At 59.1% G+C, this 21035-nt stretch overlaps 4 protein-coding genes across 7 annotated transcripts; all 4 read left to right on the top strand.

The window, feature by feature from the left end:
• The first annotated feature begins 126 nt into the window (after positions 1 to 126).
• Positions 127 to 3937, top strand: LOC148389185 (drebrin-like protein B). The gene is made up of 14 exons (XM_088392089.1): positions 127 to 449; positions 529 to 584; positions 653 to 765; positions 849 to 923; positions 1010 to 1153; positions 1254 to 1331; positions 1591 to 1742; positions 1881 to 1935; positions 2019 to 2075; positions 2142 to 2247; positions 2320 to 2604; positions 2947 to 3104; positions 3177 to 3240; positions 3308 to 3937. The coding sequence occupies exons 1-14, from the start codon at positions 367 to 369 to the stop codon at positions 3442 to 3444; spliced, it is 1563 nt and encodes a 520-aa protein (XP_088248215.1). The 5' UTR covers positions 127 to 366; the 3' UTR covers positions 3445 to 3937.
• A 125-nt stretch (positions 3938 to 4062) lies between these two features.
• On the top strand, positions 4063 to 8022 carry LOC148389184 (transcription factor 7-like 1-A). 2 transcript variants are annotated; one of them, XM_088392096.1, is made up of 11 exons: positions 4063 to 5001; positions 5082 to 5154; positions 5673 to 5824; positions 5896 to 5973; positions 6068 to 6176; positions 6255 to 6336; positions 6700 to 6768; positions 6903 to 7059; positions 7142 to 7249; positions 7373 to 7421; positions 7512 to 8022. In XM_088392096.1, the coding sequence occupies exons 1-11, from the start codon at positions 4807 to 4809 to the stop codon at positions 7868 to 7870; spliced, it is 1431 nt and encodes a 476-aa protein (XP_088248222.1). In that variant the 5' UTR covers positions 4063 to 4806; the 3' UTR covers positions 7871 to 8022. The 2 variants fall into 2 exon arrangements, with proteins under 2 accessions (XP_088248222.1, XP_088248223.1); XM_088392097.1 differs by lacking the exons at positions 6700 to 6768; positions 6903 to 7059; positions 7142 to 7249.
• A 377-nt stretch (positions 8023 to 8399) lies between these two features.
• On the top strand, positions 8400 to 12076 carry dusp11 (dual specificity phosphatase 11 (RNA/RNP complex 1-interacting)). Its single transcript, XM_088392134.1, has 9 exons — positions 8400 to 8585; positions 9962 to 10037; positions 10117 to 10248; positions 10613 to 10736; positions 10818 to 10878; positions 11008 to 11054; positions 11129 to 11201; positions 11326 to 11427; positions 11585 to 12076. Exons 1-9 carry the CDS (start codon positions 8557 to 8559, stop codon positions 11826 to 11828), a joined length of 888 nt encoding a protein of 295 aa, XP_088248260.1. The 5' UTR covers positions 8400 to 8556; the 3' UTR covers positions 11829 to 12076.
• Positions 12077 to 12631: 555 nt separating this feature from the next.
• On the top strand, positions 12632 to 21029 carry xpo7 (exportin 7). 3 transcript variants are annotated; one of them, XM_088392155.1, is made up of 27 exons: positions 12632 to 12768; positions 14315 to 14461; positions 14535 to 14628; positions 14693 to 14925; positions 15010 to 15114; positions 15250 to 15415; positions 15646 to 15719; positions 15799 to 15918; positions 15994 to 16140; positions 16239 to 16411; positions 16551 to 16744; positions 16830 to 16935; positions 17012 to 17147; positions 17217 to 17290; positions 17371 to 17451; positions 17622 to 17685; positions 17838 to 17946; positions 18098 to 18204; positions 18303 to 18391; positions 18494 to 18601; positions 18731 to 18813; positions 18912 to 19126; positions 19285 to 19423; positions 19520 to 19677; positions 19746 to 19844; positions 19905 to 20032; positions 20181 to 21029. In XM_088392155.1, exons 1-27 carry the CDS (start codon positions 12736 to 12738, stop codon positions 20284 to 20286), a joined length of 3288 nt encoding a protein of 1095 aa, XP_088248281.1. In that variant the 5' UTR covers positions 12632 to 12735; the 3' UTR covers positions 20287 to 21029. The 3 variants fall into 3 exon arrangements, with proteins under 3 accessions (XP_088248281.1, XP_088248280.1, XP_088248279.1); XM_088392154.1 differs by having other exon boundaries at positions 17835 to 17946; XM_088392153.1 differs by having other exon boundaries at positions 14693 to 15114.
• Positions 21030 to 21035: the final 6 nt, after the last annotated feature.

The following is a 21035-nucleotide window of genomic DNA, read 5'->3' as shown; positions in this document are numbered from 1 at the left end:
GGTTTGTTTGGAAACGCCGCCCCTGATCATTCCTCCGAAAAGTCACTTTGCGGCGCTTTCTTAAAGCCCGCCCGAGCCACCACTCTCAACTAAGAGCCTTTCTCAGAGTTGTTGAAATTGTCCGGCAAGCCAGGAACGGATGGGATGGCGAGCTTCCAGAGAGTGGGTCAGAGAGCGAGCGTGCAAATTTGAAGTGGCGCAGGTCCGGTACGCGTGCGCCGGAGCAGGAGGCGGGACACCGACTGTTTAGGAGGAGCCGCCCGGAGAGAATGCGGCCCGGCGGGTTCTGGCCAAACCGGTCCGACCCGGCCGACGGGAAGGAGGCAAGACGGCGGCTGTTTTCTGGGTCTGCCTCATCCGGGCGACATGGCGGTGGACATGAGCAAAAACGGCGCCGAGCTGAAGGCGGCCTACGAGGACGTGCTGGACGGACGCTCTGACATAGACTGGTGGGTGGCGCCGGCCGCCCCCCCCCCCCTCTGCTCTGCTCTGCTTGCGCCCGCCTAACGTGTGCGCGTGCGTCTCCAGGGTTTTGTTCACCTACGAGGGCAACAGCAACACCATGCGCCTGGCGGCAAAAGGAGGTGAGGGCGGCGCGGTGAGCCTTTGGGTCCCGTAACGTGACCTTTGACCTGCGCGGCGGCGTGTGTAGACGGCGGTCTGCAGGAGATGTTGGAGGAGCTGAACAGCGGCAAGGTGATGTACGCCTTCTGCCGAGTGCGAGAGCCCAACTCGGGCCTGCCCAAGTACGTGCTGATCAACTGGGTGGGTGAGACGCCGTGTCAAGTAGTTGCCATGGAAGCTTCTGCGGCCGGCCACTGACTTGTTGCTGCTGCGGCGGACGGCAGACAGGCGAAGGTGTGAAGGAGGCGCGCAAAGGACTGTGCGCCAATCACTTGGGGACGGTGGCCAACTTCCTGAAGGTGGGAGACACTCCCGCCTGCTCTGCTCTGCTCTGCTCTTGTGGAACTTGTGCACTGCTCTGCCCTTTTGGAACTTGTGCACCCAGGGCGCCCACGTGACCATCAACGCTCGCGACGAGGACGACGTGGACCCTGACGTCATTCTGTCCAAAGTGTCCAAAGCGTCGGGGGCCAACTACAACTTTGGCAAGGCCTCGCAGTCCGCCGGGGACTTCCCCCGTGGAGCCGTAGTGAGCGCAAAGCCGGCCGGCGGCGGCGGCGGCGTCTGCGCCCGCCAGACAAGCGAGGGAGGCCAAGGCAAAAGGCTTACTGCCTCTGTCTTGCTCTCAGGGTTCCGCTTATTGCAAAACAAACGCCGTGGACGAAATGGAGCAAATCAACAAAGATTCTTTTTGGAGCCAAGCGCAGGTAAGGGCGAGTGAGAAGGATCCCGCCGCTGCCCGACCGTCGACTCGCGTTTGGACTGCCGCGTGCTCTTGGCCGAGCTCCGTCGGTCCGTCCGTCCGTTTGACAAGCTTTCTTTCGATGCTTACGTTCATGAGCGCCGGGGCACCAGCGGCCCGCCCCTTCACGCGTGTTCGCATTTGGCCGAAAAAGCCTTCGGGTTTTGTTTCTCGAGCGGAATGGATGGCTCCCCCTGAAAAGGGATGCACGCGGTTGTGCTCAGAGGGAGGAGGAGGCGCGGCGCCAGGAGGAGGTGAAGAAGGCGCAGCTCCAGAGGCAAGCGGTCGAGCAGGAGCGCCGCGACTTGGAGGACAAACTCGCCCGGGAAAGAGAGAGAAAAACGCAGCAGCGAAACATGGCCATCGACCACAACAGGTGACGTGACCGTCAAGAGCCGGCCGCCAGCTCTTCTCTTAGCTCCAGTCCGGCGGGCCCAAGTTGTCACGTGGCGCTCGCTTCAGACTGGAAGATGGCCGACGTGTCTCTTTGTGCTACGTGTGTGCTCTTTGGCAGACTACAGCAAAAGCAGCGAGAAGAAGAAGAGCGGGAGAAAGAACAGCAGCAAAGGGTGAGCGCTTCCTCCCTATCCAAAACATGGACAACAGGCTGCATTGTGCGGCGCTCAGCAAAGGCCCTCTGTTTGCGTGGCAGAAGCTCCAGACTCCGGACGAGGAGACGAAGCGGGCCAGCTCGGCGCGGGCCGCCAACGTGAGAGCCGACGCGCTTAGCCTAGAAGCGCCACGCTCGGCTAACGCGGGCGCTTGCGTGTGTCAGGAGGCCGAGGCCTTGATCTCGCAGCGCTCCTTCAACCCTCGCGACGTCTTCAAGCAGCGGGAGACCGCCGTGGCGCCCGCCTACGGAGGCTCCGCCCCCAAAACCGGTAAGCACCCCACCGGCCAAAAAACCCCAACTAACCTGACTTTGTTTCCTTGAGCTCCATTTTTTGCCGTAGGGAAGCTGCAAAGCCCCTTTTTGCGCCAGCGGGCTCCGGACAGCCCTCAGCCTCCTCCCGGCCACCGAGCCTTCCAACCCTCGGAGCCCGCGTCCGTCTCGCCGCCCGAGTCTCCGTCCGCCCGGAATCCCTTCCAGCCCGTCCACCTTCCCGCCAGTCCCCAAAGCGATCCGTTCTGGCCTCGTCCCGACACGAGCGAGGACTTCCTCGGGCGCCCGGGGGTGGTCGCCGCGGCCGCCGCCGCCTCCTCGCCCGGCGGAGTGGCCGTGGCCGCCCGGGCTGCAGGTGCGTCTCCTTCTGCGAACGAGGGGTGAGCGTTGGGACGGGCCGGGCAGGAGAGGGCTAGTGAAGCGGGCGGTGCTAGCGGTGGACAGGAAGCGGGCCTGAAAAAGACTCGGCCCGAAGCTTCGGGCTGGACGGGATGGGCCAGACGGGGCACAATGCAGCGGGATGGATAAGGCTTAACCGTGGCCGCCATGTTAAAGCCCTTTGAGATGTTTTTTGTCATTCATTCCAAATACGTACATTTGAGTCTGCTGAAGATGGTTTCAGGGCAGCAGAGCAGAAGGCCAGCGAGTAACCTGCCTGCCTGCCTGCCTGCCTGCCCTGCCGCGCATCTCTACGCAGCGGAGGACGACGATTGGTCGGACGAATTTGACGACGACCTGTACGAGGCGGCGCCGGGCGGCCAACGGCTCCGGTCGCTCGCAGATGCCATGTTTCCGACGGACGCGCGAGACGACGAGTATGCGGTGCCGCTGCCCGTGGGCGGGGACGCAAGCACGGTCAGTCGCAAAGCAACGCAAGGGGATTGCTCGTCTTTGACACGCCACTCGTGACATTTGATGACGTTTCAGGGCCGAGATGCCACCGACGCGGGAATCAACGTCTGCGCCAGAGCCGTGTACGACTACCAGGCCGGTACGTACGCACGCACGCACGCACCACCAACAAGCTGCTCCCATCAAGCGCTATTTGCCCTCCGCAGCCGACGACACGGAGATCACCTTCGACCCCGACGACATCATCACGGGCATCGAGATGGTGGACGAAGGCTGGTGGCGGGGTTTCGGCCCCGACGGCCGTTTCGGCATGTTTCCCGCCAATTATGTGGAACTCGTGTGATCCCGCTTAGGTTGCTGCGTCTGCGGCGAGCCGCTCGATAGCACGGCGCGGGTCCACACGTTCCCTTCCCACTTGTTCTACTTCCGCTTAGTGCATAGGTGTTAACCTCAAGGGGGCAGCCGGCCGGGGGCCAGACGGGGCCTGCCACATCATTTTAGGTCAATTTTCCATTGACTTTGTGTCATTGCTAAAATGACAAATGTCTTTACTTTAAAAAAAAAAAAAAAAGAGAGAGAGAGAGAGACATTGCTGGCAAGTTCTATTAGCATTTGTCCTTTGAAATGGTTTTACTAGTATGTATGGAGAAGACGTTAACAGTCATATTGGCCCTCCGAGGGAAACTATGACAAAAATGAGTTTGACGACCCTGGCTTACTGTGTCAAAAGCAGCTTTTGCGATCCCAAAATTTGATCGTAGCTTATACTTAACACCAGATTGTTTGGGTTTTCTGTCAATTTGACAAAAGAACAAATACATTCTAATCAAAGGAAACTTTTGCTTCGCGCATTCTTACGTGGAAGTGACGGACTGCTTCAGGCGTGCCATCTTTGGAGAGGGATGGAGGGAGGGAGCGAGCGTGTGCACTCAGCATTGCCAAGGAAAGGATGGAATGCACCAGCTCCCATTTTGGAATTAAAATAACAAAAAGTGCAGCGTGGGCCGTGAAGGCGGGCGCCTTTTCCCTCCCTCAAAGTGTGGCCCTCGATCGGGGCTCGCCAACCCGTTTGTTGTTCCCGATCCCGGATCTGCGCGGCGGACGGACGGACGGATGCATGCGGGAGGCATGCTGTGAGCAACGGGTCCCGCTCCCCGATCGTCACACCTGAGTTGTTTCCTTTTTCTTCCTCTCACTGTCACGCGCGTGCGCATTCGCGCGCGCACTCGCTCGGTGGAACGCGGACGTGCGCGTACTGTTTCCCGGGGACGCTGTGAGAAGTGCACACAATGTGGGAAAGTTATCTTTTTTCTTTCTCGGCAGCAACTTGAAGCGCGGAAAATTTCCACACGATCATCTCGCGACGCTAACGAACTGAACTTGATTTTGGACGTGTCGTGCGTGTCCCGTTTGGTCGGATTACGCGTAATACTTGAGCCACAGCGAGCGCCGACGGCGTCCGTGAACGCCGCAGGCAGGAAGCTAGCAGCTAAGTGCTCGCAGCTAGGCGCTCGCTCGCTCCCTCGCTCGCTCGCTCGCTCGCTCGCTCGCTCTTGCCGCCGGCGAGGATTCCCAACGCGCATTTGGCGGCCGAGTGGAGCGCCGCATGTGGAGGAGGCGAAGCCGACTTGTCGGAGCCGCCGGCCAACGGTGACGCCTCCCTGCTGAAAGTGCGCTCCGTCCGCGGCTCAACTCGCTCGCTAGCATGCCGCAGCTGAGCGACGATGGCGACTTGGGCGCCAACGACGAGCTGATCCCGTTCAAGGATGAGGGCGAGGGCGAGCACGACGACAAGACGACCGCGGCGGCCGCTGCCACCGCCGCTCAGCGTGACCTGGACGACGTCAAGTCGTCCCTCGTCAACGAGTCCGAGACCAACCACAGCGCGTCGGATTCCGAGGTGAGCGAGTGAGCCCCCGCTGCCGGAGGCGGCGGCCAACTTTTGCCTTGCCCCGCTTCTTTCTGCTATTCTCCGGGCAGGCAGCGGACAGGCGAGCCAGACGTCAGCCGGACGCGGCCGGCCTGCCCGGACGCGGCCAGCCGTTTGGCGAAGGTACGCTCCGTCGTGTTTGTGTGTGTGTGTGCGCGCGCGCGTGCGTGTGTGCGTGTGCGCGTGTTGTTGCTCATTAACCTGGACAGGGCCGTGAACGCAACCCCGCACGTGTGTAAACATCGGACGGATTCGAGGTGTATTGTATCGGGTAACCCACTCTGTAAATGAATGAGGAGTCGTCAACAAATCTTTGGTCATTAAAAGTTAATACCTTGCTTATGTATATATATGTTGTAATATCCAATGATGTTGATCTAAACGGCCAATTAAGACGTAAGGAACGGCCAATCGCAACAGATAAATGTCGGCTGATCCCATAAAGTTGATTGGGTTGTCTTTGTTTTTTTTCCCCAACGGGTTAAGAATGTGTTTGGCAGAATGCGCTTTGCGATCAAACTAGAATTGAAAACAAAGACCAAGTCAAACTGAGAGAACTGGGAAGAGGTCAAGTCTGGCGACAACTCCCGACCTATCACGAGCCTGCTTTTGATATGTGTGTCTTCCACGTGTTGTCGCAGCGCTGAGGCGGCGGGCCGAGGCTGGGGCCAGGGCTGGGGCCAGGGCTGGGGCCGGGGGTGTCCTCCAAGCCCCGGCCTTTGTGGGCTACCCCTTCTTCATGATTCCCGACCTTTATGGCTCGTATCTGGCCGGCGGGGGCCTGGCGCGTGCGGTAAGTCCCAGGGTCGGGGCCTGCGTGGCGGCGCTTCAGTGACTGACTGGCCAAGCTGTGTGCGCGCGTAGTATCTGCCGTGGCAGTGGCCCCTGCTGGACGTGGCCGCCGGAGCGGCCGGGAGAGATTCGGGCGTGCCCGCTCACCCGGTAAGTCGTGCCCGCTCATCCGGTGAGCCGTTTCCGCGCCTGCCGGTGGCGCGACGCAGCTAGCACACTCGTTTGTGTGTGTGTGTGGCTCCAGTCTAGCGGCACGCCCGCCTTCGTGGCTCACCTCCACCCGCTGCTGTCCCGCCGACCCGAGGCCTCCTCGCCGCCCTCCAGGGTGCCGGCCAACTTCTCGCCCGACGCGGGTGAGACGCCCTTGCCGGCCGGCCTGCCGTCCAGCCGGCCGGCCGGCCGGCTAACTCGCATCGCATGTGCTCCGGCAGGCTCGTCCCGGCCGCCACAGGTCGCACGCTACCCCGTCTCACCTGCAGCCGTGGCTGAGATGGCGCACGCCTTTGATTGGCTGTGAGTACAACCTTTTTTTTTTTTTTTCCTCTTCCCTCCATCAGCAGCCGACATTAGTCAGGGCTTCGGACTGACCCCCTGACCTGGAATGTTTCCACTTTGACTGAGAAAAGTGACTTGGGCGTGGCCCGGAGCCTCGTGGCGGAGGACCGGGCCGCGTCCTCACTTGACTCCATGACGACTCCTGCCTCATTTGAAGCCGTCTTGTTTTTATGACCTGATCCGACCTGACCAAGGTGTACATCCCGCGTGTCGCGATGCGCTTTCTTTTGTTGCGTCTCGCTGTTTCTTTCCGACGCGCTCGCTCCCCGACATCATCGTGCACTTCCTGTGTTGTTTTCCGACCTACGTGCCGCGGAGTAGCCCGTCCACCGGCCCGGTGAGCGCCGTCAAAAGGGAACCCGGAGAGGCCGGCACCCGCAGCCCGTCGAGGTAACGTCAAATGTTTTGGTGCGGTACAGCTATTTGCGGGGGATTGACTCAACCCAAATTGTTCTCCGGCGCGGGGCCGCGTCCAATTTGGCTCCCGTTCGATGTGATGCCTTTGCTGACTGCTCCGCCCCCAGGAAGTCACCGGTGCGGGACGGCGGCGGTCAGGCCAAAGGTCACATCAAGAAACCTCTCAACGCCTTCATGTTGTTTATGAGGGACGAGCGGCCCAAAGTGGTGGCCCAGTGCCAAGTTAAGGAGAGCGCCACCATCAACCAGATCCTGGGACAGCGGGTCAGCACCCAAAGCCTGTGCGTGCGTGTGTGCGCGCGCGTGTGTTCCTATGTTGACGCCTCGCTGTGGAATGCATCTCCAGTGGCATTCGCTGAGCAAGGACGAGCAGGCCAAGTACTACGAGCTGGCCCGGAAAGAGCGGCTGCTCCACTCGCAACTTTACCCCGGCTGGTCGGCCAGAGACAACTACGTCCGTACATGCACTCATGGCGCGCACGCACGCACGCACGCACGCACGCAGCTGCTTTACTGATCTCAATCATCCTGTCGGTGTGTGTGTGTGTGTGTGTGTGTGTGTGTGTGGCGTGAGCAGGGCAAGAAGAAGAAGAGGAAGAAATGCAAGAGCGAAAGCCATCAAGACAGTAAGGCAGCCATTTTTTCACGGCCGCATCCGACAAGGAGCGATGATGCGTGGTGTTGTTGCCACTCGAGTGACTCGCTTGTTTTTTCAGCTGCCGCAGACGATTTCCCGCTGCGGCCCACGCACCCCGTGCCCCACGAGGCGCCTCACGAGCTCCCCTCCGGCACCAGCGCTCACCTTTTGCGCCCGTACACGCTCTCCCATCTCACGCACACGCACTTGTCCCAGGCCAGCCCCGCCTCCTCGGTGGACTCCCCGGCCACGGCGGCGCTGGCGTCGCCCGCCGCCCCGGCACCCACCTTCACCGAACACTCGGACGCAGGGGGCGGCCGCGTTTCGCCGACAGACCAGCCGCTCGCCCTCACGGCTCATGCGCCACGCGGGGCGCGTGCCCCACCCGCGGCCACCTCGGACCTGCGGACCTCCTCTACCTCCAGCTACGGGCTTTGAGCGACTGTCGACACGCCAAACCGTTTTTAAATCAAATTTCTTGCCGTTGGCAAATTAGTGGTCAATATTTGACTTTGTCGTCACTCGTTTTCGTTCATGTTGACTTTGGAACTCCTGACTTTTGTAAACCCAAATAAAGAGTCTCAATTGAACCAAGCGCATTCGATGAAGATGATGTCATGCGTGGGTGACCTGGCCGGTTAGTTTGTGCGCATGTGTGTGAGCTGCGGCAGTACGAAACGACTACAATGCCATTTAATTGCTTATTCCAGAGAGTGCCGTTGAGAACAGTTTGGGGTGAACGTTCTACATACATTTAACTGAAGTGACGTGAAAATAATTGACCAGCTTCGGTACGAGTAGCCAACAAGTCGCGAAGTGAAGAAACAAATCGAATAATACGTCGTAGACCAAAAAGCAGCGTCCATCGTCATCCTGGCGCTCAACGACGACAAGCTCGAACGTCACATGTCCCACGTTCTGTGTAGTAAGTGAACGCAGCAGCTCCGGCCACTGGTGACGCCATCAACTGGTGACGCCATCAACACGCGTCCGTCCCACTCCCCGCTGTGGCTCAGGAAGAAAAATGCGGCCGAAGCGACCCGAGGAATAAAAGTTGGTTTGGAATCGTCTTTGATTTGAATTTCGTCGACGTGGAAACGGAAGAAAAGACATTTGAGTGAAAAATGCGTTCCTTCAAAAAGATTCCCGACAGGTAAGACGACAGACTTGATCGTACAAACAAGCTCGCTCGCTCGCTCGCTCGCCGAAACTCAGCTCAAGCTTGAGATTTTGCGGGACAGTCCAAAAGGCTTCATGGCGAACAAATCAAGCAGGGCACCGATAGTTTTGGACTCAACGGGCCTTAAATGTTATGGTTCCCCCTCCATCCAATTAATAAAAGAGAGGAGAAAAGCTTAATGGCAGGAAACTACCACCAAGCTTGACCTGAACGTGCGTGACCACTGGCCATCTCCACTAATGCTAAAATCAAGACGAGAAATAGAGCAAAACGACACCGATGTGGGTGGCCCATAGATGGGAAGTTGGGTGACGATTCATCGCGCTTTTCTTCGGACTGACTGTCCCGTGTTTGGTTCCTTTTCTTTCCTAAAACGAGCACTGTGGTGTGGTCAATTTACCCCCAAATGACGCTGCGTGTGCTCCCTCAGATGTCCTCAAAAATAGATGGCAATCGGGCATTTGGAGTGAGGCTATGCACTGACGTCACAGATCGGGGCGGCCATTTTTGTTTGGGTGGCAGAAAGCCTCGTCCGCTGCCTGCCACTGGACTCGTGAGGATGGCGGCCTGGGTGGGTGTCGTGAGTGATTATTTCGTCCAGTTGGGCCAAGAAAGCCGCAAGAGATACATTGAAAAGTTGAAAAAAATAGAACACTCGTGCTGATCCGCTGTGCAAACCAAGTCAGAACGCCACCGGCTCAAGCGTAGCAGGAGCTGGGACAGCAAGCGCTTGGTCCTCTGATAAGGCGACTTTTCCGCCAGTAACATATCCAGACATTGACAACTATTTGATAGTTGTTTTTCAGACAAGCTTGATCTCAAAATGGAAACTGGCGGATCCAGTTTGGTGTTTCAGGTGGGGCCGAACTGATTTTTGGGTGTATCCGCCTGTGGCAAGAAGATACAGCTTCTTGGTATCACCTTTTTGGAAGCGATAGGCACATCCAATGGCACCACAACAACTCTTCACCATGGTCAAAGTTGCGCCGTAACAAATCTGCCACAATCTGCCACTGATAAAATGCTCAAAAAAATGCCCCGGGACACGTATCTCTGAAGCTCAATCCGGCCTTGGCCCTATTAGCACCACTCGGCGTCCGCCGCTTTTCGCCACCCAAACAAACAAACAAGCAAGCAAGCAAACAAACCGTCAGCCCGTCTGTGACGTCACGTGCATATCCTCTATCGGCGGCGATCCCTTGCTCCACTCACTGAAGGGTTACCGCTTGCATTAGCTTAGTTTGCAAGCACGTTTGTGAACGAGTTAAAAATGGCGGCGCCGTCGAGCTTCTGTTTCTTGCCGAGCCTGGGGTGGACTCGGCCCAACCGCGCTTCTGATGTGCGTGCAGGTGGCTGGACTACAAGGCAGTGGGCAAGCGACTGGGCAGCACTCGATTTGTGGCCTTCAAAGTTCCTCTCAAGCAGGTGAGTCCTCCGCCTCCGAAATTGCGGCAAATCATGGCAAATGTTAACAGCAGGCAATGCTAACTGTCCTTCCGCTCAGGCGCTGACCCGAAATATGGCGCCCGCTCAGGCCTTTGGACCGAAGGAGCTGCTGGACGCCATGCGGGAAGACCAGCAAGAACTGGGCCTCATCATCGACTTGACCTACACCACGCGCTACTACTCGCCGCAGGTAGCACCGGCCGGCCGGCGCCCTTCTATCGCTCGCTCGCTCGCCCTTTTCGCGCCTAAAGTGCCTAAAGTCAAGCTGAGGCATTCTCACCAAGTGGAAGGAAACTTTGAGTGCGGGACTTCATTTGCGGGAGGTTCCCCGGCCGTAAGTGGAAGGAAACTTTGAGTGCGGGACTTCATTTGCGGGAGGCTCCCCGGCCGTTTTCACAAGCAGTCAAGAGAGTTGAAAGTGTCCAGAGGCCTCAAGCTCGAGACGCCACCTTTTGCTGCAAAGGCGACTTTGGTCCTAATCCCGATGAGCGGATTGTTGCCAGGCCACTTTTGAACCGGGTGTCTTGACGAGCGCGCTCTGTCTCCCGCCGCAGGAGCTCCCCAACTCGTTGAGCTTCATCAAGATCCCCACGGAGGGTCACATGGTCCCCGCCGAGAGCGTGGTGGTGACCTTCAAGAGAGCTGTGCGCCAATTCCTACGAGACAACGCCTGCAACGGTGGCCGCCGCCTCCCGACGCGGCCGAGCCCGCTTTGCTTAGGGGGCCCAACTGAGCCGGCCTATCTGCTTTGTGTTGCAGACAAGCTGATCGGCGTCCACTGCACGCACGGACTCAACCGCACCGGCTACATGATCTGCAGGTGCCTTGGCTTCGCTTGGTCGTCGTGCGTGCATGCCAGATGATGTGCAGACGTGTGCGCATGACGCTCAGGTGCGGCCAGACGGCGCTCTAACCTCCGTCACACTTTCTGTGCTTTTTGCCGTGCCAGGTATCTGATCGAGGTGGACAAGATGGCTCCCACCGAGGCCATCAGACGTGAGTGGCGCGCAAGCGGTCGGTCGCGCAAGCGCCCCTGCAGGTGACGTCAATGTGCACTGCGTACTTTTCAGTGTTCAACTCAAGTCGCGGTCACAACATCGAGCGACAAAACTACATTGAGGACCTTCAGAGCAGACCTAAGAGGTAGCCGGCCGGCCAGCCAGCCAGCTAGGGTCTTTCTGTGCTTACGTGTAGCTTACGTATGGCTTCCTTTGCTGTTTTGCTGATCACTTATGTGGAAATGACCCGCAAATTTTTGTCTGGGCAGCAACACGATCACGGGCATGGACAGTCGTCCGCCACCGTCGGTGCGAGGTCGAGCCGGCCATTGGACGCCGGCCGCGCCTGGAGACGCAGGCCACAACCGCGGGTACGTGGTCTCTCGCTCGCTCGCTCGCTCGCTCGCTCACTCACTCACTCGCTCGCTCACTCACTCACTCACTCACTCACTCACTCACTCACTCACTCACTCACTCACTCACTCACTCACTCACTCACCTTCATGGTCTTCGTATCACCCCCCGCAGGTTTTGTCCGCCAAGAGCCCAAAGGCAACAACCGTACCAGGGCCGCCCCCAATACGACAGGCCCCCAAGAAGCGGAGGCCCCAATGCCTTCCCGCCCGCACATGCCGCCGGCAAATCCAACGGACGGGGGCGGCCCCGCGGCGCCAACCAGCGGGGTCGGCACGCAAGCGCTTCGGGTCGCCCATTGGCCGCCCAGCCCCGCAGGAAGTCCTCCTCCTGCTGGACTGGCACTTTTGGACTGTGAAAAGCATCTTCAATTCTGGCCCAGTGGAGGATTGATGTTGGAATGTTTGTTATTGTGCAAGGTGGTAATGTCAAATATGTCTGAGCGCAATTTTTAACAGAAACATGTGAGTTATGGAGACTTTTGGAATGTGGACAATTGGAACGCATCCACCGCTCTTGGATTTTTCCTTTCCCAGAACTGAAGGCGGCTTGACACTCTAAGAAAATCAAATAAAATGCCCACTTAAGAAAGTGGGGCTCAAGAGATTTTTCAGATGGAACCATAACCAAGTCCTGGCACGTTTAGCCCCACCCGTTTGTGTGGAGAGAGAATTTTTGGTGGCTGGGACATTTTGAATCAGTCACATCCTGTTGAAGGAGAATGGAATCGTAGGCTCGGCCTAAAGTTGGGAATGTGATGATGGAAAATGGGGGATCTGGACCGTTTAGCTCCTGTTCCTGTGCATGATGCCACAACATGGTGAGAAAAGGGCCTTAAGCTTTATTTGTGTTGCACATTCCATGCCGTGATCGCGACACGCACGCTACTGAGGAGCACCTCAAAAGGGCAAATCGGCCAAATGAAAGGGGCCACGCTTGCAAAAGGGAAGAACGGTGAAATGGGAGGGACGGCCAAATGGAAGTGGCCGGCCGCGCTTGCAAAGGGGGAAGAACCATGGAATGGGCGGGACGGCCAAGTGAAAGTCAAATTCACTTATGTTTGTTTGTTTATTTATTTATTTATTTATAATGTATACCAATCACAAGCAAGTCTCAAAGTGGCCGCACTTGCAAAAGGGAAGGAAGAACGATGAAATGGGACGGCTGGCTTCAAGTCGACGTTGGCTCGTCGGCGGCAGTGTGGCGGGCCGCCACTGGGGGCGCTGTCGCACGCTCGCTCTAGCCATAAGCGCAGTGAGAGGTGCATGAAATGGGGAAAAATGGCGGATCATGTGCAGGTGAGCGGGGACTTGGCATGTTTGCGACCGCGGCGACGGCGCCGCGCGATGCACCGACGGAAACCCGAGGCCGCCGCGAGCGTCGGTGCCCCCGGCGGGGAGGTTGCGGGCTGGCGGACGGATGGCGAAGGCCCGGGCGTCCGGAGTAGTGGAGGAAGCTGCTGCCGCTTGCCCGCCGTCGTCGCCCGCCTTGCCCGGCTCCGCCGCTGCGTGGCCTACTGTCGCAACGTTAGCCCGACGCAGGCCTCGCGCGCGCGGGCTCTCGGCCCGAGGGGTCCCCGGGCAGACGACAAGCGTGTCCTCGTGGACGAGGAGCGCCCGTTGTTTTCATCGAGACAACAATGAAGGGTGACTGGAGCTCGGCTAACCGGTCGTTTACGTCTTGCTCGCCCGGCTGCAGGCAGCCTCGCTCGTAACCGAGCATGCCCCCGTCGCTCGGCGGACCCGCACAACCGACATTGGAAGCCTCAATTTAGCATTTTTGATGTCTCTCCCACTCCCCCCCCCCCCCTCTCCGCGGTTCGTCCAGGCGCTTTCGGAGTCGCCAGCTAACCATGCTAACGTTAGCATAAGCCGAGCCATCACCCCTTCCCGCCCGATTGCCAACAAGCCGTTTCGTTCTGATTGCTTCGTTGCTGTTGTTGCTGTTGTTGTTGGCATCGTCGTCTTAAACGAGACACCTCTGGCTGGCTGGCTGGCCGGCTGGCTGGCGGACGGGCGCTGTCGCAAGCTTGTAGCGAGCGATAGGCTCAGTTTCCTCCCGCGTTGTTTATGTTGGTTACTAAGCAGCGCCGTGTCGGCCACCGAGCCCGCTGGGTGGCTACGCTACGCGCTACGCTAACTGCCGCCCGCGAATGCTGCTTTTCAGTCGCGGGACGCTCGGTTGAAGTCCACGAGCGTCCACGCGCTCGTCAGGTCAATCGAGTCCGCGGGCGTTCGAGGCTCGCTCAAGTGCCTCGGCTGCGCCCCACGTTGCTTTCAGTCAACTTGAGCTGACGTTCGATACGCACGTTGTGTGTGTGTGTGTGTGTGTGTGTGTGTGTGTGTGTGTGTGTGTGTGTGTGTGTGTGTGTGTGTGTGTGTGTGTGTGTGTGTGTGTGTTTTCCCTCGCACTCGATCACATCAGGAAATGTCGTCTGGTTGGCAGTCAGGCATCGTCGGAGCCAGCCGGCACACCTGTCTTGTTAACAGCCTTCCATAGCATTAGCATTAGTGTGTGCTAAGGGGAAGCGCAACGCTTGGCAAACAACAGGTTGTTTTGCTTTCCCTCCAAAGATGAGCGCGCGCGTGCGTGCGCGCGCTAGCTCGCCCGCCAGCCAGCCACAGTGCCGGCCAAAGGGCAGGGCGTTTCAACGGTCAGCTCAACCGGACTCGCTCTCGTTTTTGTGTCACCCTCCAAAAAGCGTTGACTCGGAGGCCCAAAGTACCGAGTTGAGGCCCAAAGGGAACGGAGCCCAACTTGAAAGTTCAGTTCAACAAGCCCCGAAAAGTGGCTTCGGTGTCGCCGTGTGTTTTGTGCTGATAAGCGCCGCCCGTGTCTCGGCAGGGCCTCGCCCAGCTGGAGATCCTCTGCAAGCAGCTGTATGAGACGGCCGACACGGCCGTGCGCCACCAAGCGGAGAAAGCCTTGGTGGAGTTCACCAACGGGCCCGACTGCCTCAGCAAGTGTCAGCTGCTGCTCGAGAGAGGAAGCGTGAGTGGGCCGGCGACCTGGCGGCGGCTTGCCCGATTGGCCGTCGTGACCCGGCGTGTTTGTGCGTCCGCAGTCGTCGTACTCGCAGCTGCTGGCGGCCACCTGCTTGTCCAAACTGGTGTCGAGGACCAGCAACCCCCTCCCCCTGGAGCAGCGCATCGACATCCGTGAGTTCTGGCGTCCCGGACGGGAAGAAAGGAAAGGCAAAAATGTGTCCCGTCCGGCCGGCAGGGAACTACGTGCTGAACTACCTGGCCACGCGGCCCAAGCTGGCCGCCTTCGTGACGCAGGCGCTCATCCAGCTGTACGCCCGCATCACCAAGCTGGGCTGGTTCGACTCGCAGAAGGACGACTACGTGTTCCGCAACGTCATCGCCGACGTCACCCGCTTCCTGCGGGACAGCGTGGAGCACTGCATCATCGGCGTCACCATTCTGTCGCAGCTCACCAACGAGATCAACCAGGTGGGCACCGCGGGCGGGCCCGTGGGCCGCCTTTGGCCGACGGCGCCGCCTCACCACGCGCTGCGCTCTCGGTCCTGTCGGCAGGCGGATGCAGCGCACCCGCTGACCAAGCACAGGAAGATCGCCTCGTCCTTCAGGGACTCGTCGCTCTTGGACATTTTCACGCTCTCCTGCAACCTCCTCAAACAGGTCGGAAATGTGGGCAAACGCCTTTGACCGTGCCCATATTGCTTTGAATGGGGCAAGAAAGCCATTCCGCTCGCCCGCCCGCTCGCTCGCTCCGGACCAGGTCCGGGGCGCTGACAGTTGCGTCGTGCGCGACAGGCCTCGGGCAAGAACCTGAACCTGAATGACGAGTCTCAGCACGGGCTGCTGATGCAGCTGCTCAAGCTGAGCTACAACTGCCTCAACTACGACTTCATCGGGACATCCACCGACGAGTCGTCCGACGACCTGTGCACGGTGCAGATCCCCACGTCGTGGCGCTCAGGTAGGCCGGTCTCTTCCTTCCTTCCTTCCGTCCGTCCTTCCTTCCTTCCTTCCTTCCTTCCTTCCTTCCTTCCTTCTGGCTGGCTGGCTGGCTGGCTGTCCAAAAGCGGCCACCGCGTTCAGCCTCTCAAATGCACAGCCATGGTTTTTGCCCATTTCTTGCTCGGCACGCTTTCACCCGTGGCTAAATTTCCACAATTGTGTCTTTTTTTTTTGGCCCCCTTGGAGCAGCCTTCCTGGATTCGTCCACCCTGCAGCTCTTCTTCAACCTCTACCATTCCATCCCGCCTTCTCTCTCCCCGCTGGTGAGTGGCACAAATGGCAGCCTGCCCTGCCCTGCCCTGCCCGGCGGCACCAACCCAGTCCCCGTCCGTGTGCGCGCAGGTGCTGTCGTGTCTGGTTCAGATCGCTTCGGTCAGGAGGTCCCTCTTCAACAATGCAGAGAGAGCCAAGTTCCTGTCGCACCTGGTGGACGGAGTCAAGAGGATACTGGCCAACCCGCAGGTGGGTCTGCCTGCCCCCTCCTCGCCGGTGCGGCCGCCGCATATGGGCGCGTGACCGTGCTCCACCCCTTCCCAGTGTCTGCCGGATCCCAACAACTACCACGAGTTCTGCCGGCTGCTGGCGCGGCTCAAGAGCAACTACCAGCTGGGCGAGCTGGTCAAGGTGGAGAACTACCCTGAAGTCATCCGCCTCATCGCCAACTTTACCGTCACCAGCCTGCAGGTGAGCCGCCCTATATGGAAAAAAAAAAAGTGAGCGTTTTGCTTGGCCCCTTCCTTTGCTGTCCATGTGACCCAGCCCCACGGTGTGCGTCCTTTCAGCACTGGGAGTTTGCCCCCAACAGCGTTCACTACCTGCTGAGCTTGTGGCAGCGCCTGGCCGCCTCGGTGCCCTACGTCAAGGCCACCGAGCCGCACCTGCTGGAGACGTACACCCCCGAGGTCACCAAGGCCTACATCACGTCGCGGCTAGAGTCGGTCCACGTCATCCTCAGGTTGGCTGGGCCGGGCTGCGCTGGGCTGGGCTGGGCCGGGCCGGGCCGGGCCGGGCCGGGCTGCGCTCGGTTTTGGCTTTCAGAAGCGTGCGTGCCGGGTTGAGCCGGCGCTCGTCTTAAGCCGCGGCCGTGTGCGCAGGGATGGCCTGGAGGACCCGCTGGATGACACCGGGCTGGTTCAGCAGCAGCTGGACCAGCTCTCCACCATTGGCAGGTGTGAGTATGAGAAGACGTGTGCTCTGCTGGTGCAGCTTTTCGATCAAGCGGCGCAGAGCTACCAGGAGCTGCTCCAGTCCACCAACTCGGGCGCCGCCGACGTCACTGTGCAGGAAGGTGCGTGTGTGTGTGTGTGGGGGGGGGGGGGGGGTCGAGTGGGCCACCGCTAATACGCTCCTCCCCTCTTCTCCTGCCGTCTCAGGTCGCCTGACCTGGCTGGTGTACATCATCGGGGCGGTGATCGGCGGCCGCGTGTCCTTCGCCAGCACCGACGAGCAGGACGCCATGGACGGCGAGCTGGTCTGCCGGTACGTGGCCTCTTGTCACTGTTCTCCGGGCTCCGGCCTCACCCGGCTGGCGCTTTGTGCCGCTCGCGTCCCGCAGAGTGCTGCAGCTGATGAACCTGACCGACTCGCGGCTGGCTCAGGCCGGCAACGAGAGGCTGGAGCTGGCCGTGCTCAGCTTCTTCGAGCAGTTCCGCAAGATCTACATCGGCGACCAGGTGCAGAAATCGTCCAAGGTGAGAAAAGTTCAAAGCCCCCCGCCCAAGTGTGAGCTCCAGATGACATCGTCTCGCCTTTGTTTGCAGCTGTATCGGCGGCTGTCGGAGGTGCTGGGCCTCAATGACGAGACCATGGTGCTGAGCGTCTTTATCGGCAAAATGTGAGCGGCCCCGCCCGTGACGATGCTCATGGCGGCTGCGCACGCGCCTGCTCACGCTGCCTTTTGGCCCCTCCCTCCAGCATCACCAACTTGAAGTACTGGGGCCAGTGTGAACCCATCACCTCCAAGACCCTGCAACTTCTCAACGACCTCTCCTTGGGATATCCTTCACACGTGCTGCGTGGAGACAAACAACCACTTGTTTGCGCGGGGGCAGCTTGACAACTTTGCAGGAAAGTAGAGCAGAGTGTGAGAGGGGCGGTAATTTAGATTTTGCCGTGGCCAGTTAGGCCAGCACTGCACTTTGCTTATCCTTGACGGCCACGTGCACGTACAGCAGCGTCCGCAAGCTGGTCAAGCTGAGCGCCGTGCAGTTTATGCTCAACAATCACACGGTGAGTATTGGCGCGCCCCCACAAAAAAAAATACTATATATATATGTGTATATGTGTGTACACACACACACACACACGCACACATCCATATATGTAAAAAGCAACACGGCCGCCGCCACCCTGGTGTCTGCCTCCCTGTGCGTTGTCAGCAGAGCGAGCACTTCTCCTTCCTGGGCGTTAACAACCAATCCAACCTGAGCGACATGAGGTGCCGCACCACCTTCTACACCGCGCTGGGGCGCCTCCTCATGGTGGATCTGGGTAAGCGGCTGGCGTCTGGGCGTGATTCGGTGCCAAAAGTGTCCACGCGGTTTTTGTCACTTGCGAGCTCGTTTTGCAAAGCAAGAGGGCTTGAAAGGCTGAACATCAAACACAGCCTCACGCTAGCGTGAATGGAAAATGTTGGATGCAGGTGAAGACGAGGAGCAGTTTGAGCAGTTCATGCTGCCGCTGACGGTGGCCTTTGAGGCCGTGGCCCAGATGCTGAGCACCAACACCTTCAACGAGCAGGAGGCCAAGGTGAGGCGCGCTGCGCATGTACACCGACCAGCTGGCCGGCCAGCCGGGCTTAAGTGTCAGCGGTCTAGCGCCGAGCCCTGTGGCACTGTGTATCGCAGAGGACGCTGGTGGGCCTGGTCCGAGACTTGCGAGGGATCGCGTTTGCCTTCAATGCCAAGACCAGCTTCATGATGCTCTTTGACTGGATGTATCCTTTGCCAGTTTAGTTTAGCTTAGCTTAGCTTAGCTTAGCTTAGCCTAGCCAGTTTGCCGAAGCGTTGCCGGATGCGTCCTTGACGAGCGAGGGCAGATACCCGGCCTACATGCCCATCCTGCAGCGGGCCGTCGAGCTGTGGTACCACGACCCGGCGTGCACCACGCCCGTACTCAAGCTGATGGCCGAGCTGGTTCACAACAGGTGCCCTGTGTGTCTGTGCGCTTGCTCGTTCGGGTGTCTGCATGGTGTTCTTCATGGAGCGTGCGCAGCGTAGCCAATATTTGATTTTGAGTGTGCCTGCCGCCGCCGCCGCCGACTGGCTCGTCGCAGGTCGCAGAGGCTGCAGTTTGACGTGTCGTCGCCCAACGGCATCCTGCTCTTCCGGGAGACCAGCAAGATGATCACGACCTACGGTGAGGCCGCATTTGCAAAGTTTTAAGGGAGGGCGCTTGGCGTCCCCGTGCACGCCGTTTGAGGTTTGGCGCCGCCGTCTGTCGGCTTTGTTGCTCAGGCAACCGCATCCTGACGCTGGGCGACGTGCCAAAAGATCGGGCGTACGCCGTCAAGCTGAAGGGCGTCAGCGTGTGCTTCGCTATGCTCAAGGCGGTGCTGAGCGGCAACTACGTCAACTTTGGCGTCTTCCGCCTGTACGGTGACGACGCCTTGGACAACGCCCTGCAGACCTTCATCAAGCTGCTGCTGTCCATCCCGCACAGCGACCTTCTGGTGCGTACGTGTGTGTGTGTGTGTGTGTGTGTGTGTGTGTGTGCGCGTGCGTGCGTTTGTGCATGCACCCTTCCTCACTGTGACCTTTGTGCGAGCGACACCTACCCTCCCTCCCTCCCTCCCTCGCTGTGACCCCGCCTTTTTGTACACACACGCAGGACTACCCCAAGCTCAGCCAGTCCTTCTACTCCCTGCTGGAGGTCCTCACTCAAGACCACATGAACTTTCTGGCCAGCTTGGAGCCTCACATGGTCATGTACATCCTGTCGTCCATTTCCGAAGGCCTCACCGCACTCGGTACGTGGCTCAAAGTCGGAAGGAATCAAAGAGAAATCACTTTCGAGCTCAAGGAGCCTGACGTCTGGCCGTGTGCGTGCGTGCGTGGTCCCGCAGACACGATGGTGTGCACGGGCTGCTGTTCCAGCTTGGACCACATGGTCACGTATCTGTTCAAGCAGCTGTCACGCTCCACCAAGAAGCGAGCCACGCCCATGGCCACCGACGAGCGCTTCCTCCACATCATGCAGCAGCACCCCGAGATGATCCAGCAGGTAATGTTGCCGCCGCCTGGCAAAGTCGCAACGTGGAGCAGCCAACGACGTTATGACGCTCGACGCAGATGCTGTCTACCGTGCTGAACATCATCATCTTCGAGGACTGCCGCAACCAGTGGTCCATGTCCCGACCGCTGCTGGGACTCATACTCCTCAACGAGAAGGTACTGCGCACGCACCCCACGCCTGATGGCGCGTTGACAAGAGCTCCTTGCGCTCGGCAGTACTTTGCGGACGTGCGCAACAGCATCGTGAACAGCCAACCCCCAGAGAAGCAGCAGGCCATGCATCTCTGCTTCGAGAATCTCATGGAGGGAATCGAACGGAACCTGCTCACCAAAAACAGAGACAGGTGAGCCACCCGTCGTTTTCTCTTGACAAACTTCCCCTCGGCGATGAGCCCCGACGCAAAAGTTGAACAAACGCAAACGGTCAACGTCACTTTGTGGCTGGCTCGCGCTAGCTAGCGTGCCGCTAACGACATGCGGGTGGCGGCGCAGGTTCACGCAGAACTTGTCGGTGTTCCGGCGGGAGGTGAACGACAGCATGAAGAACTCCACGTGCGGCGGCGGCGGCGGCGTAAACAGCAACGACATGATGAGCTGACATTCCACGCAGACGCGTCTCCACCTGGCGCCGGGCAGACCGCGGGCCCGCCACCTGCGGCCCATCAGCACCCGTCCCGTCCATCCGGCCGGCCGGCCTGGCCCCAGCAGGCCTCGCCCCATCCCCTTGTTGATAGGAGCAAATATAAATATATACAGATCTATTTTAACGCCGGAGAGAAGGGCGGGCACGGTGGCGGCAGCGGCCAAATAGTCCAACATGCTAGCCCGCCTTGTACAGAAGACCGCAAAGTCCAGTGTACATTTTGTTTGCTAACATTTTCAGTCATGTTTATATGATAGTGATGGGACGAAAGAAAAAGCAGACCGACATGGTGTAAATAGTCTTCAAAGGCGCGTCCACTTTGCACTCCGACGAAACACACACAAGAGTGCGCAGAGGTCAGGCGAGGCGGCGCGGCCGGGCCGGGCCGGGCCGGGCATCCTCCTGGGCCGGGTCCTTTCCCAAAGACGGATGGGCCTCGTCTCTACCCGAGCGTGCTCCTTCCAACTTTTTGTTTACTTTGTGGATTCCTGGGACCAGGTAGTCGTCCTTTTTGGTGTGGTGTGGTGTGGTGTGGTGCGGTGCGCGCGTGCCACGGTGCTGTGTGGAAAGAACACTGGCGGCGCCCGGAAGCAGGAAGGCAAGGCGCTCAGGTATGCGTCCACTTCCTGCTTTGTGACTGATGTGAATGTGGCGTTGCCGCTGTGTTTGACTGCAAATAAACCTCACCCTTTTTACAAGACGCG

This window comes from Syngnathus floridae, chromosome 12 (genome assembly GCF_059516105.1).
Source record: "Syngnathus floridae isolate MCC-2025c chromosome 12, RoL_Sflo_1.0, whole genome shotgun sequence".
NCBI lineage: Eukaryota > Metazoa > Chordata > Actinopteri > Syngnathiformes > Syngnathidae > Syngnathus > Syngnathus floridae.
Note: the sequence above shows the minus strand (reverse complement) of the source record. Positions and strands in the feature narration are given on the sequence as shown.